Raw genomic sequence first — 14174 nt, forward strand, 5'->3', positions numbered from 1 at the left:
TAATCACCTGCTCTGCTCTTGCCTGTATGAAGGCAAATTAAACAGCTCTTTTCTAATTGAGCTGCTGATGAAAAAATTGCATTGTAATTAGGATGTAATCGTCATATTGCATCACCAATGTGTTAAAATAATGGAGTAAATAGCTGCACCACTTTACCACTGTGAAACACAATTTAAAAATCACTTGACTCAACACAGTAATCACTAGGTTGTTTTCTTAACCACTTACCAATTTGTAGCATCGTGGTCAAGACCAGCTGTAATCACTGACCTGAGGCAAACACACCATTCAGACAACTGGATACAAGATGAGCAAGAGCGGGAGGAAATGGTTAGTGAGTCAGAGTAATAGGAGACAACAATGTCTTAAAAGTAAAATGAAGACAGTACTGAAAAATTAGAAACATGGTTTTATTATATGTAATTCGAACTTCATCTACTGTAAATTTTAAGTGACCATATGTATCACTAATTAATGACTAATCAGTTACAAAGTGCAAACTCACTGAAATACAACTTTTAACAAAAAAAAACATGCACAAATATATAGAAAACAGCATAAATACTAGAAATCATATTAGTGATACTCAATTTCATGTTACTGCCACAGTAAAAGGTGCTATGTTCTCAGAGCAACAACAGCACATTTATCAAAAGAGTAAAGAGAGAAATGAATATTAAAAAGTTACAAACTTAAAACTTCTCCCATGTTCCTCTTTGTTAGTCAGTATCACTGCCATTAAATGGCATGTTCCATTTCAACTTTACTGTCCCTTCCTTACATGAGCTGAGGTAGACATAAAATCACTATGGTCAGAGCGCAGGAAGACTGAAATTCCAAAGAATCAATAGTCTGATTAAGGCACAATGATTACTGAAGACATTGGTATCATCCTCTTTGGTTTCTCCTTGTATTGTCAAGCATTTTCCAAATAATAAAAAGACCTTAGTTGAGCAAAACAGTGTCCGCTTTAAAAGAATAGCTTAAGCCACCAATAATTTATTGCACCAAGATAAACACACCCAATATCTGCACTCTTTTCTGCAGGAGTGCTGGGTTGAAGCTACCCAAGAGGCCAGAACACACATACATAAACATGGCTGAGTGTAATCAATAAACAGCCATGCAGTAATATGCCATCAATAAAGGTACAGCCTGCCTCACATACTTGCCTCTTTCCTGTTCCAGACCAAAGGACTATGACAATCAAATGCAGCACATACTACACTATGTCTGCTGGGAGTCTAAAGACATTTTAATGCACACAGTAAAGGAGCTAAGTATATCAGTTAAAGGATTTGGTCAGTGATGGCCACAGCGACTCTCCAAACTGTCAAAGAGACGTCTCAAAGATGACACAGATGTCCTTGGCACAGCGCACGTCTGTCACTCGCTTTTTGTTCATGTAAACCTGGAAGTGTATCAGGGAAGCAGTGTCACAGAATACAAGCACACAGTCCAATCTAAGCTCGTGATCTGTTAAGGTGTGTTTTATGACAGATCCAGTCAGAGCTCTGGTGAAGGGATTTGTCACCCGTTGAAGCATGCAAAAGTGGCTTATTTAGTCTCATAAACGGCTGTGAAAATATCAGATAAAATCAGTGAAATTATTTGTTTTATTTGAGTTAATTTTCTCCAACGGTGACTTCTAAGCTGAGCTGTGCGATTGTGTTTGAAAAACTGTCTCGGAAGATATCAGTGTTTGCTTAAAGTGTCTACAAAATGCTTGATTTATTTATACAAAGAGGCTCTGACAGAACACAAATTTCAATAACAGAAAGTTTGTAAAAAGGGGGTAAAACATGTTCAAACAGGTTGGCCGCAGCTGTACAGATATACTGTCTACTCTGAGATTCTCCTTCAGCATGGACAAAGGACCTAGAGGTTGATATCAGATTATTGAATGTATTCAAACCTTGACTGACAACTATAGAAACTTGACACACAACATGTGGACCATCTCAGTATTTAATAAGTGGCGCTAGACAGTTAAGGATGCTGCAGTAATCTGATCTAAGGAGAGCACCCTACAATAAAGAAAGGAAAACGTAAGGGCTTGAACAATGTCACTACCAATCCGCCAGTGTGCAGGGTAAGACGATACCAAATAATACCACACTGTGCTGAGTCTTTGAAATCAGTATTTTACTCATTTCACTCCTCTGGCTGAGAAGATACAGTTCTGCTGATAAATTTGTGCGAGGGACAGAGAGAAAATGAAATGATGCCTACTTTTTCTTATTTCACAAAGACCTGTTTGAAGTTGCAATATGGTATCTGTAGTCCCAGACAGATGCACATAAAATGGAATTGAACAATGAATAGCCAGCTCTTATCTGCTCAGTGTCTGAAGGGGAAATACATCACAAATGAATTTCACAGGGAAAAAATATGGACATTCTCTATTACAGTAATCCCCATAGAAAGTTTATCCCAAATCGCGATGAAGTTAAACCCAATATTTCAAAATAGATTTAGCGCAAAGAAAGCTGCTTTTCTAGAATCATCTCTAAAATGATCTCAAAATTACATTATGTGAAAAAAGATTATACAGAGAGTTTCTGTGATAAAAATCAGAGGATGTGAATCTACAAAGCGACAATTTCTCTCTTGAAATTAATGTTATGGTGTAGCAATGCACCAAGTAGGCACTTTAAATTAAAATGGTAATCAAGTGTCTTTGCATTGTCAGGGTTATGCACATCTTCTGTTGCTTAACTGTATTATTTTGGAGGTGAGCAATGAAGTCTGGAGTTAAAGGCAGAAGTCTGGGATTAGTGTGCCACGGCTCAACTCTATTTAGTGACAGCCCTGTCCTGGGACAAAGGTGGGTGTGGTTACCTGTTTAGCTGTGTGCAGCAGCGAGGCGGCCTCAGCTCTGCCTGTCTGTTGGACCATCTGGTAAAAAAGCCCATCCTGGTTCTGGAGCAGCACATATGGCTCGTCATACTCCCGGATCCTGCCAGCATCCAGGACCTGCAATCACACATACAATGCTGGGTGTGTGTGTGTTTGACGCCGTCTGTATACTTTACTTTGGAGAAAACAGACACTTCAGCTGTTTCACTGCTGAGTGATGCATGCAGACAGGTGCAAGATGAATGGGGAAACAGTAGTTCTCTGCGCCTCTGAACCATCCATTTTACGTGACTCATGCAACAGCAAACACCAGTGCCTGTTTCTGCTCGACAGGGCCACGGACAATGAGCGCAACCTGTTAGCAGTGTGAAAGTCTACTACGCTGACTCTGACAGACTGGAGATCAGTGATTTAACCGTGTATTTATCCTGGCGTTTCAGCAGCTCAGGGGTGGTCCTCTGCCAAATCCAACAATCACACCTTTAAGACACTCTAGAAAATTACCATCATTTCTGTGTCATCACATACTATGTAAACCACACAAAGAATAGTGCCAATTCAAGCAGTTTGAACAAGACTACAATTATATCACAGACAAATTTTAACAAGCTCGATCCCCTTACAGCAGTAATGAGCAGTTTGTTATCACTAAAGCACCGTTTCAGGGAGTGTTTAGTATGAAAGGCAGCTGCTGTCATAATCGACAGTTTAGGAGCAGGATACTAGGAGATGAAGTTTGTGTATTGGAAAACATTCTGGGTCTAAATGTACAGCTTAAGACATGGACAAGGCAATTCAGGTGTGTCCCAATTTAGTGCTCCCAAAGCATGTGACAATCTGGGGGCATTTAACACAAGTGTAGGTGTGAAACAGCCCCCGCTGTGTGATATTCGACTTTTCTCAGTGACCCTCTCAGTGACCAAGCAGCCATCAGGTTGAACCCTGTCCTCCACGGACGCTTAACAAATGCTGCCACAAATGGCACTAATTGGCACCTCTGCAGGCAGTAGCAGGAAAGGGCAAAAGATCAAGTGGCACGAGTGCAGGCTCAATGAGAGGCAATGCTGTGAGGGAGAAATCAGCCCAGCTGTTGCAAAAAGGCAAGTGAATTAAAACTCTGTAAACATTGTGTAGTAAGCCTCTGACTATTATAAAAAGAGGTGTTTATAAGCTCTGAATCTCAGGTGTGTTTAATGAACAGTGGCGTAAATGAATACTAGGCACATGTTTTTGCAGGCTACTTTATATTATGCCACAAATTCTGTACAATAGCAGCTCAGTCTTAAAAGTTTGTAAAGGGATATCACAAAATATTGGGAAGTAGTTAGAGAGATAGTTATTTTTTGCTATACCCCTATTATTAAAAACTTTTCCAATGACTGAATACTAAAGGAGAACTGGTCTCTTTTTATATTACTGACTGAAGTGCTGGACAGTGGAAATTTCCTTTCTTACCAGTATTCTGTCACAGTCAATGATAGTGTTGAGCCTGTGAGCAATGGTGAGGACTGTACACTCTTGAAACTTGTCCCGGATAGTCTGCTGGATGAGGCTGTCAGTTCTAAAGGAGAAGGGAACACAACACCTCAGCACAAAAAAACTCTCTTCCTATAGACCCTCAGGCAGGGATTTTACTCAGCACAGAACAATGGCTCATCAGCAGTGAGGTATGTGCAGTAGTAGGCATAAAAATAAAAGATGTGACAGGGGCACAAGTTTACAAAGATATATTCAGTTTAATCTGTTAATATGACTTATTGTAACTACTTCTTAATAAATTCCACGCTGATAATCATATTCATTAATCAAAAGTCAGACTAATAGTGTCAATTGGTTGGTAATGTAGGTATAGAATTTATTAGCTATCTACTACATGGATGTTCTGTAGAAACAATGCAATCACACCATTGAGTGTAAATAATCTTGTTACAGTATATAGTCAGTTTACCACCACCAAGCAATATGCATTGTAGCTGATATATGTTCATATCTTTTCATAAGAGTTTAACCTCACATATGTGCTACTGATATATTTACACAGACTGTCAAACAGAGTTTTTTTTAAGAATAATAATATAATATAATAATAATAATAATATTAATCTACAGGGAAGTAGTACTAGTGGTAGTGTCCCCTGACCTTGGGTCCACATTGGCTGTGGCCTCATCAATAATGAGGATGCGGTTTTCTGCGGAGGATGGCCCTGGCCAAACACACAAGCTGCCTCTGGCCCATGCTGAAGTTAGAGCCTGACTCAGTCAGCACCGTCTCCAGCTTATTGGGCAGCTCCTCTACCACGGCCTTCATCTGCACCTGTGGAGAGGAAGAGCAGAGCCCCAACCCTTCATTACTCCTGCATAAAGGCTTCCTGTGGGGATGTCTTTAAAGAGCCATCCAAACACACCCATTAACCGCCTGGCACAATGCAGGGCCAGGTCCACTGATGACCTTGGCCAGTGCTCTCTTGTGGCCAGCCTCTAGCTTTAATCCAGGCCACCAAACCCATTCAGAGGCAGGACCAGGAGCTGAAGCCCTTCACTGTGGGGGGAGCCTTCATCCTGGTTGGCCTGACTGCCCAAACACATCTCCCCCAGCACTTTCAATGGTTCCCAGTTACAAGCCGCACATTGAGCTGGGCCCCATGGCCCTAATGGGATTTCCCCCCATGACTTGTGGCGAGCAGGGAGGCTGAATGGCAGCATTGTACAGGGGGACAGAGGGATCCCCCCCTGGGCTGGCGAGGGGGAATCATTCAGAGCCACGCTGGAGTACCTCTTGGAGTGCATTCCACAGGTCCTCATCTGTGTGCTGGCTGAAAGGGTCCAGATTCTTCCTCATGGTGCCCGTGAAGAGAACTGGGTCCTGTGGATAGATGGATATACAAAGAGAAGGCCGTGGCCAGTTAAGATAATGACAGGGGGAAGATGTATGAAAGGGTTAAGACAGGCTTTATAGAGAGCCGCTAGGCAATGTGTGAGGGGAAGATGTTCACAAAGGGCTTGCTACACTCAGGAGCTCTATTCAGTGCTCTGTGCAACTATTCTTCAATAAGTTGATCTTTTTACTTGGAAAACCAGAGCTTGTGCACTGGTGTTGGTGGAGAATAGCTGTGCAAGATTGTCTGAATATATGACAAAAAAGTGCCAGCAGTGCTCGTCTCTTTTACAATACAGTAACTGTATTAGAAATAATCTCAAAATGTCTGCCGAAATTCATCTATTAATAGGAGTTACCACATCAGCTGACTACAGCGATGAAAGGCCATCCTCAGATCTCAGACAGCTAGGATTTCTGAGATATGTATTTATGGTGAGCCACACACCTGTATCAAGGTTGAGCCGCACAGCCATCTTTAAGTGAGTGAATAAAGCTCTTTATTACAGTGCAAAGGAAAGAGCCCGCAAGTCTACAGGCACTGTTCCAACATGCCACTCTGTTTGCGGTAAACCTGATAAACAGGAGCAAGCCAGGCATCTCCGTGTGTCAGGTCAGATATTTATTCATAAATCCTGCTCCAATGTTGAAGTGATTTACTGAACACTTACTAGGAGAGGTTGCTGTAAAGAGACTGTGTTGCCTCTCATGGTTCAGAGCTGCAGTAGATAAGGTTTTCATATGGCATCATTTTCGCATTTGTTTTATCAGTGAACAAATACAGCTGGACTTACCTTTGAAACATAACACAGAATTTATGACACTTAAATGGTCATAATGACCATTTGAAAAAACTTTAATGAGATGTGACAGAGTATATCACAGCAACAGAGGTGACGCAAAGCCTGCAAGCAACTCTCCATAACAAAAACTGATAGGCCTCCATTGTATCCCCATCACAGTCAAGGCAATGTGATAACTCCAGCTTACCCAAGATATGAATCTGACCTCAAATCAAGATAGGAAATGTTCACCTGGCAACTGTGAGATTAGACCAGGAGTAAAAGTAAAGTACACAATGGGTCTAAAAGGCTCAGTGTCCTGCATTAAGATTACAGAACTACTAGTCTGAGTGTGACTCACTATCCACACCTCCATCTCTGCTCTCTTACAGGTCAGTGCTGGGCTGATCAGCCCAAAGCCGGCGCTGTGACAGCAATAAAGTGAAAAAGTGAGACACGCATCCATGTGTGTAAGCCATGTGTGCACACAGTGTACACATACAGTATACCCACCTCAAATACAAAATCATATCTCAACAAACCTTCATGTGGGTCAGAGGACTCAGGACTAACTGCTCAATTTCCACCCAGCTACCTGTGTCTTAGAAAATGTTCCACCTCTTCACTTCCAATGAGCTTTTCCCTCTGTCACCAAAATACCGCCTTGTCATTAAGCCAGCTGAAGTCCCAATTCAAACTAGTTTTGTGACACACTTTAATTGAGGATTCAGTGTTAGGTCGGAAAAACCAGCTTTCAAGCACAGCTTTCCATAGACCGATTATGTGCTCCACCAATTCTAAGCCCTCTGTTTGCTACAGAATTCATTTTTTAGTAAGTCATTCCTGAGGATTCAATAGAAAATGAAATGGATCCTTTTTTAATGCCATATGCTAATAAAAGCTTATCATAATCAAATCTGTGGGTGGCAAATAATGAAACTCCTCACTGGCAATGTATATTATACATATCACACTCAGAATTCCACATGAAAAAGTAAAGCAACTGGCAATTTATATCAAGATTTTCCACGTGAAAGGCTGACTGAATATCGCTATCTCTTATGTCTGGCAGGTGAATAAAAGGCTTTCAGATGAATTTGTATAAACGCAAGATGCAAGACTTCTCTATATAAGTTTGTAAAACTAAGAGCACGGTACAGAGAAACTCTCTTCTTCTGAATGCTGGTTAAACTTCATGTCATAAAAATGCCATCCAGTATGTGATACAGATGGGCGTGCAGTTAAACTTCTGACTCGTAACCTGCCACTTTGTGCAAGTCTCTCCCTCTAGGAGAGACAGAAAGAGTAAACAAAATCACATCAAACACCCATCACATCCATCTCAAACTAGTTTGGACTAGGAAGTAAAACTTTATCTAAAGTAGTAGCAATGCCAGGAACCTATCAAATCCACAGAAAAACATTAATGAAACTGTTTTTGGGCATCTTGGCTTCACCCTAGAAATGTTTGAGACTTGGGCTAAGTGACGGTGTACAAGGGGACTCTGACTGTGAGGATGGGGGAGACTTCTTCTAAGCAGCTTTCCCATGTTTGGGGGGTAGAGGGCTAATCCTCTGTCAGGGATGGGGAACTGCTCTCTTCACAGTACAGGCCGTGGGAGTCTTCTCCCCTCCCTCCACTCTGCTGACACTCACCCGCAGGCTGGCATTTTCTTAATGCCGTATCAGTTTCAACAAGCGGAAATAAAGTTAAACTGTCTCTAGGCATCCGTTTGTCTCATTTTCAGAAATCCCCTGAGTGACGACTGTAATTCTCCTCACTTGTTTTAGCTTTTTAAAAGCCAGGCATATAAAAAGGGCCAAAGCATGAAGGTTTCCGTTACCAGCATTCATCTGACATTGCTGACATTTCTCAATCATGACAAAAAAATGCACCTTACAGAAGCAGTTGAGGCAAAAGTCCAGCAGTTTTAGAATAGGACAGAGAGTACAAAAGACTGACTGCTGTACTTAATTTCTAATAAATAATGATATGTAACATCTCTCTACAAAGACACAACAGATGAGACTGGAGCAGTTTAAAAGAGGTACCTGTGGGATGATGGACATTTTCTGGCGCAGGGTGTGCAGACCAATTGCAGAAGTCTGAAAACCATCAATCCATATTCTTCCGTCAGGTTCTGCGAGCCGGAACAAGGCAGAGATCAGGGAGCTTTTACCAGCACCAGTGCGCCCAACGATGCCAACCTACAGTGTAGAGATGAGACTTATTTTTAAATCTGTAAAAATTCCAACAACTTACAAGAGGACTTAACACTACTGTGCTCCTTCAGATTGTTAATGAAACTAGTGCTTATTGTCATTAAGTGTCATTAAGTGTTGAGGTGTTGAAGGAGCATGTGGTATGGCTAATAGCTACAGTAGAACCACTTGTGCGATGTGGAGATAAAATCAGGCTCGTGGAAAATATTCTATTCTACTACAGGCAGGGGTATCAAAGCACATTTTATGTTTTTTATAATTTTTAAAATACGTAATACCCTCGGACAAGTTTCACACCTTAACATATTATCCTATCTTGTGTTATTATAGAAGCTTAGTCACATGGTATCAGGTGAACCCAGCACGTCATTACACTTAATATACTCACGGTATCATTTTCTGCTAATTTAAGACAACTATTTTAAAGTGTACTATATTTTGTAGAAGTGCTCATTTCATAGTGCAGCCGTTTCACACATTGCACATGCCAGTGTCTGTAGGCTGGAAATTTTATAGTTACTCATAACTGTAGTTCTATGATAACAGGTGACACAATTTAACAGGGCTCCAGACATTTCACAAGCTTAACCACCCATCTTTGTATATTTGTGCATTTAGAATTTGCTTGTGAAGGCTGAACTAATAAAAGGGCAGCATCAAGGTTAGTTGACCTTTTGTGTGACCCTGTCATTACTGTGGTGAGAATACCTACAATTCTAGCTATTGCCTATAGCTATAAGAACTTTGCACACCCAAATTGTGCCATGCACAGGTTTTTATTAATGCTGTACATAGGCTTAAAAAAGACTGACGCAGACCATGACCAGTCCAGAGCAAACTGGTATTTTACTCACAGAACTTTTGCCAAAAAGCTGAGCACAACCATAAGAAAGATTGAGATTCAATCTGCCAGTAGAACCCGATGAATGGGATTGGTGTCAACGATGGCACCACGAGGCAAATCATCACATGTTCTGCTGCTACCTGCCAACATATAGGCCTGTTATATATGCCACTATGCAGCCAATGGGCAACCTTTTGTTTAAAGAGGAGATTAACAACAAAATTGCTTGCATAACAAAGAGCCACTGTGCTCATAACATGTCAACACACAGAGAGGGTGCAACAAAGGCATTTTTCACCCTTTTTACCCCGTTAGGTAGAGGTAGAGAGGGTCAAGACAGGTTTTTCTTAATGAGTTATCCTAATTGACATCAACCCAAGACTGCCAACTGAGATGAAACGGTTCCTCTAAAAGGGCCTCAAGAAGCACAGGTGATTATCACACAGAGGACACAGCAACAGACCACTGAATGCCTCTACCTGGTCCTTGTAGGAAACATCACCTTTCTCCAAACCAAACTGACAAATATTGTAACAGTATTTCCTGATTGGCAGTGAATGCAAACAAAGGTCACTTTCAACAAGCTATCTCAACAAATTACCGACATTTTAAACAGTGTTCGGCAGGGATGAGTCACACTTTCCTTGGTAGGCATTAATTAAACTATGAGAAAATTAATGTTATCACATGCTAGCCTCTCATCTTTTCAAACACATAAGTTCAAAGTTCAGGAATTTTTTTTATTGCAGACTCACTTCATTTATAGCATAATGAAAAGTAAAAGCGATTTTGATTTTCTGAGTCTTGGAGATAAGTATTATGCCCTTACTAAGCTATTTCTCTCTGAACAACAAAATGTCAGCTGGGGTGTTGTGGGCGAGTTCTGTGCTTTTATATGAACATGTATAGTGTATGACTGTAGTGAGGGACAGAGTGAATGCATCTTGTACTGTAGGTGGTAGGTGCAGGTTTCCTTGTGAAAGGGTGTCAGGGGAACTGTCAGGATGCACAAAGCCTTTCACCCCCATGGCATGCAGCAGAGATCCCTCCCATGGGCTGTCAGAGCCAGAGGCTCTACACTTATCAACCCATCCATTGTGAAATCAGCCGCTCTGGCCAACCATAGCCATGCAAAATACACCCCCAGCATTAAACACAATTTCAATCATCCTCAACCATCTCCCTCTGCCTTCCTCTCTCTCCCTTTCTTCGCCCCTCTACCTTGGCCTCCTCTCTCTCTATAGTGAATAAACAGTTGTCACCGTCAGGTAGCTCAAAATGCAAATTGGGAACAAATGGATCCACTTGAACAGTCTTAATTACATGATATGTATTCCATGAATCACAAATGGTATAGTCCTCAAGATTCAGCAGCACAATATGCTGTCCCTTTAATAATTGATTTGGAAATAATGCCACATAAAAAAGAATCACACCACACCCTCTACACTGGCTGCATATCAACCCAAGTCATGGGCTGTGCACACCAGTAAGCATGCACAGGTGGGAATAAAGACAAGAACCTTTTCTCTGGATGTGAAGACAACAGTCAAGTTCTTTAGGACCAAAGGCTCGCTGGCACTGTAAGAGTAGTTGACTCTGTCAAAGGTGATGGAGCCTGTCTTCGGCCAGTCATGTGGAGGCTGTTTGTCTGTCTCCCAAGGTGCTTCACTCTCCAGCTCTGCATATTCAACCACTCTCTCCACTGAGGTCATCTATAAGAAATGATTTTTTTTCATGGAATTGTACTTGTTTTGTCACTTCAGAAGTAAGCAAAAAAAACAGTGTATCAGCTTCAGTAAATTTTAGGTTATTTGGTTACTAAAGACAGTAAACATGACAAAATACATACACACATATAATAAGACATAATGAAACGAAAAGGTTGAGTAGTAATCACTACAGGTAAACTGAACTTTCTGGGTCATATACGTAAAATGTCTCTTTAATCAGCTATCATCAGCATGAGAGGAGTTACACATCTCTTCTGTTTTGTTTCCCACACATACAACACTGTTTGAAATGTACTGAACATTTCAGAGAAGTAACCTTAAAAATGGGTGAATAAATAATGGTTTGAGTGTCCAAATGTAAATGTTCTCACCATGTTCTCGATCTCTGCGCTCTGTCTAACACCCCACTGGAACATGCCTGTGAGTGTGACAGCATAAGACAGAGCCAGACCTACTGCACCTGGCTCCAACCCTGTAATGTAAGAAAAAAACCGAAACATACAGTCACACAATATGAGTTTATCATCATGGTTTCACTAATAACGACTAACATGTCAGTATCAAGGTGTGGCATTTTTATACAAAATCCATACAGTACCATCCCTGAGGTAAAGGCAGCCAAAAGCAGTGATGGTCACAAAAATTGAACAAATTCCATCAAGACGAACAGCAAACCAACGAGACGTAGTCAGGAATAAAAACCAGGCCTCTGTTAAACACAACCACAGAGTGAAGATAATACATGTAATCTCTATGACCTTAGTTTTGCTCATATTACAAAATGTAGTTTAGTCTAAACGGCTTTGACATCTTGAATTTTGGGCTGTTTAAATTTCCTTTCACCTGAGTGAAGATCTTGATATTCATCAAACATTTGCTGAAACTTCTGCTGAACCTTGAAGGCACGGATGGTGCTCAGGCCTTGTAGAGATGAAGAAAGGTGGGAGAACACAGGACTCCGGGCTAAAAGAAATACATACAAAGCATAACTGTTAGCATTTGAACAAATATGCATCTGAACATTTAACACCACAGTCAAGTTTTCAACCCAGATACTTCCTCAATTCCAAAGGACAGGAGTTTTGACTATGAACATTGTTTCAGAACATATTTGTGTTCATGCATCATATGCTGACAGTGTGTTTCAATATATATTTAAGTAAGTCATAGTCTACTACTGCCGTGTTTTGAGGTGTTCTACTGGATAAACTGTCTATCTGAAAGTGCAGACAAAGAAATCATCATACACGCATTAAATATGCCCCTGATGCCAGTCAATTCTGATTTAGGGAAAGGTTGCTATTGAGCAGTCCTTTGTTTCTATTTGTTAGTTTTACAATACCAAAGACAAAACCTAAATGTTTCCTTTGAGCTTTTTGATAGAACTTTTGTTCTTTCGGATGATGGAACCTGTTGGCCAATGTGCATTTGGGTTCTCAGCCAAGACTAAAACAGATAAACTAAAGCCTGCAATGGCCTAGTCATGCCCACTTGGCATTTTTCCCATTGTATGTGATGTCATGAACTCCCATCTCTAGAGGAAACTGCGTGTGGCCGAGCCATAGGCTACCGCCACCTTTAGCCTTTATGCTAATGACCATAGCTTTCTTCAATGGTCTATTAGCATTCCTGTGGTCTGCTTTTGTCTTTTGGCACAAATGGACATGTCCACGCCCCCACAACCAAAAAAAAAATAAAAATTTACTGGTAGACTCTAGCCGCTTGATGTCCCTGGAGGTCTGCAGGAAGTAGCGTCTCAGAAACAGGAAGACAGCGAGGAGGGGAACAACAGGAATAAGGATCCAAGGGATGATGATGGCAGCTACTGCAATCACTCCAATGACTTGGAGAAAAACCTGGGACAGAAGGAAAGATGTGAGCACAATATTAATCAAACAGCAACAGAGTCAAAAGCTCCACTGCTGCTGTGTGGGCTACCACTGGGGCAGTGAGGCCTATTTTTCAAGGCTGAACAAGAGGAACTCTTTCAGCTCTATTTGTGTGAGACCATCATGGACCTACAGTAAGGTAACAGCAGGTTGTGGGACTGAGCTTATGTGACTCACAGTGTGAAAGGAAAACGATCACGGTGCTAATTCTCACTTAGTAGCAGGTGAGAATTTACCACTTGGCCACTGCAACTCATATCCCTGGCTCCCTTGGGCTTTCCCTTCAACACTTCTGGCCGGTAAGCCTCTCTGGCAGAGCAGCCAGCCAACAGGCATGGCCACAGTGACTGGCAGAGGGCTCTGGGAACCACACTGTGGGTGTCTGATACATCACACTCAAACCACACAGCCCTCAACAACACAGTGACTCATCACCTGTGTTAATGGCTCTGTGACACATCTAGACCAGGATACCAGAGCTGCCTAAACAGGATTGGGGAGAATGAGTCTGACGACACCAAAGATCCACATCTGTACTGTGTTTAGAAAACAGAAACAAGCATCTAATATATTATTATTATGACTTTCAGTATTAAAGATAAAACGTGACTAAAATGTGTAAAACAATGACTAAGCACTTTTACACACCACAATTTAGGGAGAATTAACTTCAGAACATAATTTTATGCAACTTCATACTCCATTACAGAAAAATACTGTACATTTTACTCCACTACATTCATCTGTTATAGTTACTGGTTACTTTGCAGATTAAAATTTCTATTTACATAAAATATGATTAGCCTCGAAAATATGTATATGTTGTCAACTAAACTGCCAACCAAAAATGCCTGGAAAGCCAATAATATTACAGATTTAAAACATTTCTGTACGTTTACGCTTTGACTTGCAGTGGCAAAAATTCATACTTTAGTCTGGATATCCACAGCTTGTAAGCAAATACAATA

The 14174-nt window shown here is 41.1% G+C and overlaps 1 protein-coding gene across 1 annotated transcript in view; it reads right to left on the reverse strand.

Moving 5' to 3' along the window:
* Window positions 1-414: 414 nt before the first annotated feature.
* Window positions 415-14174, reverse strand: part of LOC108881504 (ATP-binding cassette sub-family C member 4-like) — a 35300-nt gene continuing 21540 nt past the window's right edge. Inside the window, 12 exon segments of the mRNA XM_018673551.1 lie at window positions 415-1412; window positions 2843-2977; window positions 4316-4421; window positions 5001-5050; window positions 5052-5174; window positions 5634-5723; window positions 8570-8725; window positions 11108-11299; window positions 11689-11789; window positions 11916-12026; window positions 12161-12280; window positions 13023-13173. Of these exon segments, the coding sequence (XP_018529067.1) occupies window positions 1335-1412; window positions 2843-2977; window positions 4316-4421; window positions 5001-5050; window positions 5052-5174; window positions 5634-5723; window positions 8570-8725; window positions 11108-11299; window positions 11689-11789; window positions 11916-12026; window positions 12161-12280; window positions 13023-13173 (1413 nt within the window). The 3' untranslated portion in view covers window positions 415-1334.

Source organism: Lates calcarifer, linkage group LG1, assembly GCF_001640805.2.
Source record: "Lates calcarifer isolate ASB-BC8 linkage group LG1, TLL_Latcal_v3, whole genome shotgun sequence".
Taxonomy (NCBI): Eukaryota; Metazoa; Chordata; class Actinopteri; family Centropomidae; genus Lates; species Lates calcarifer.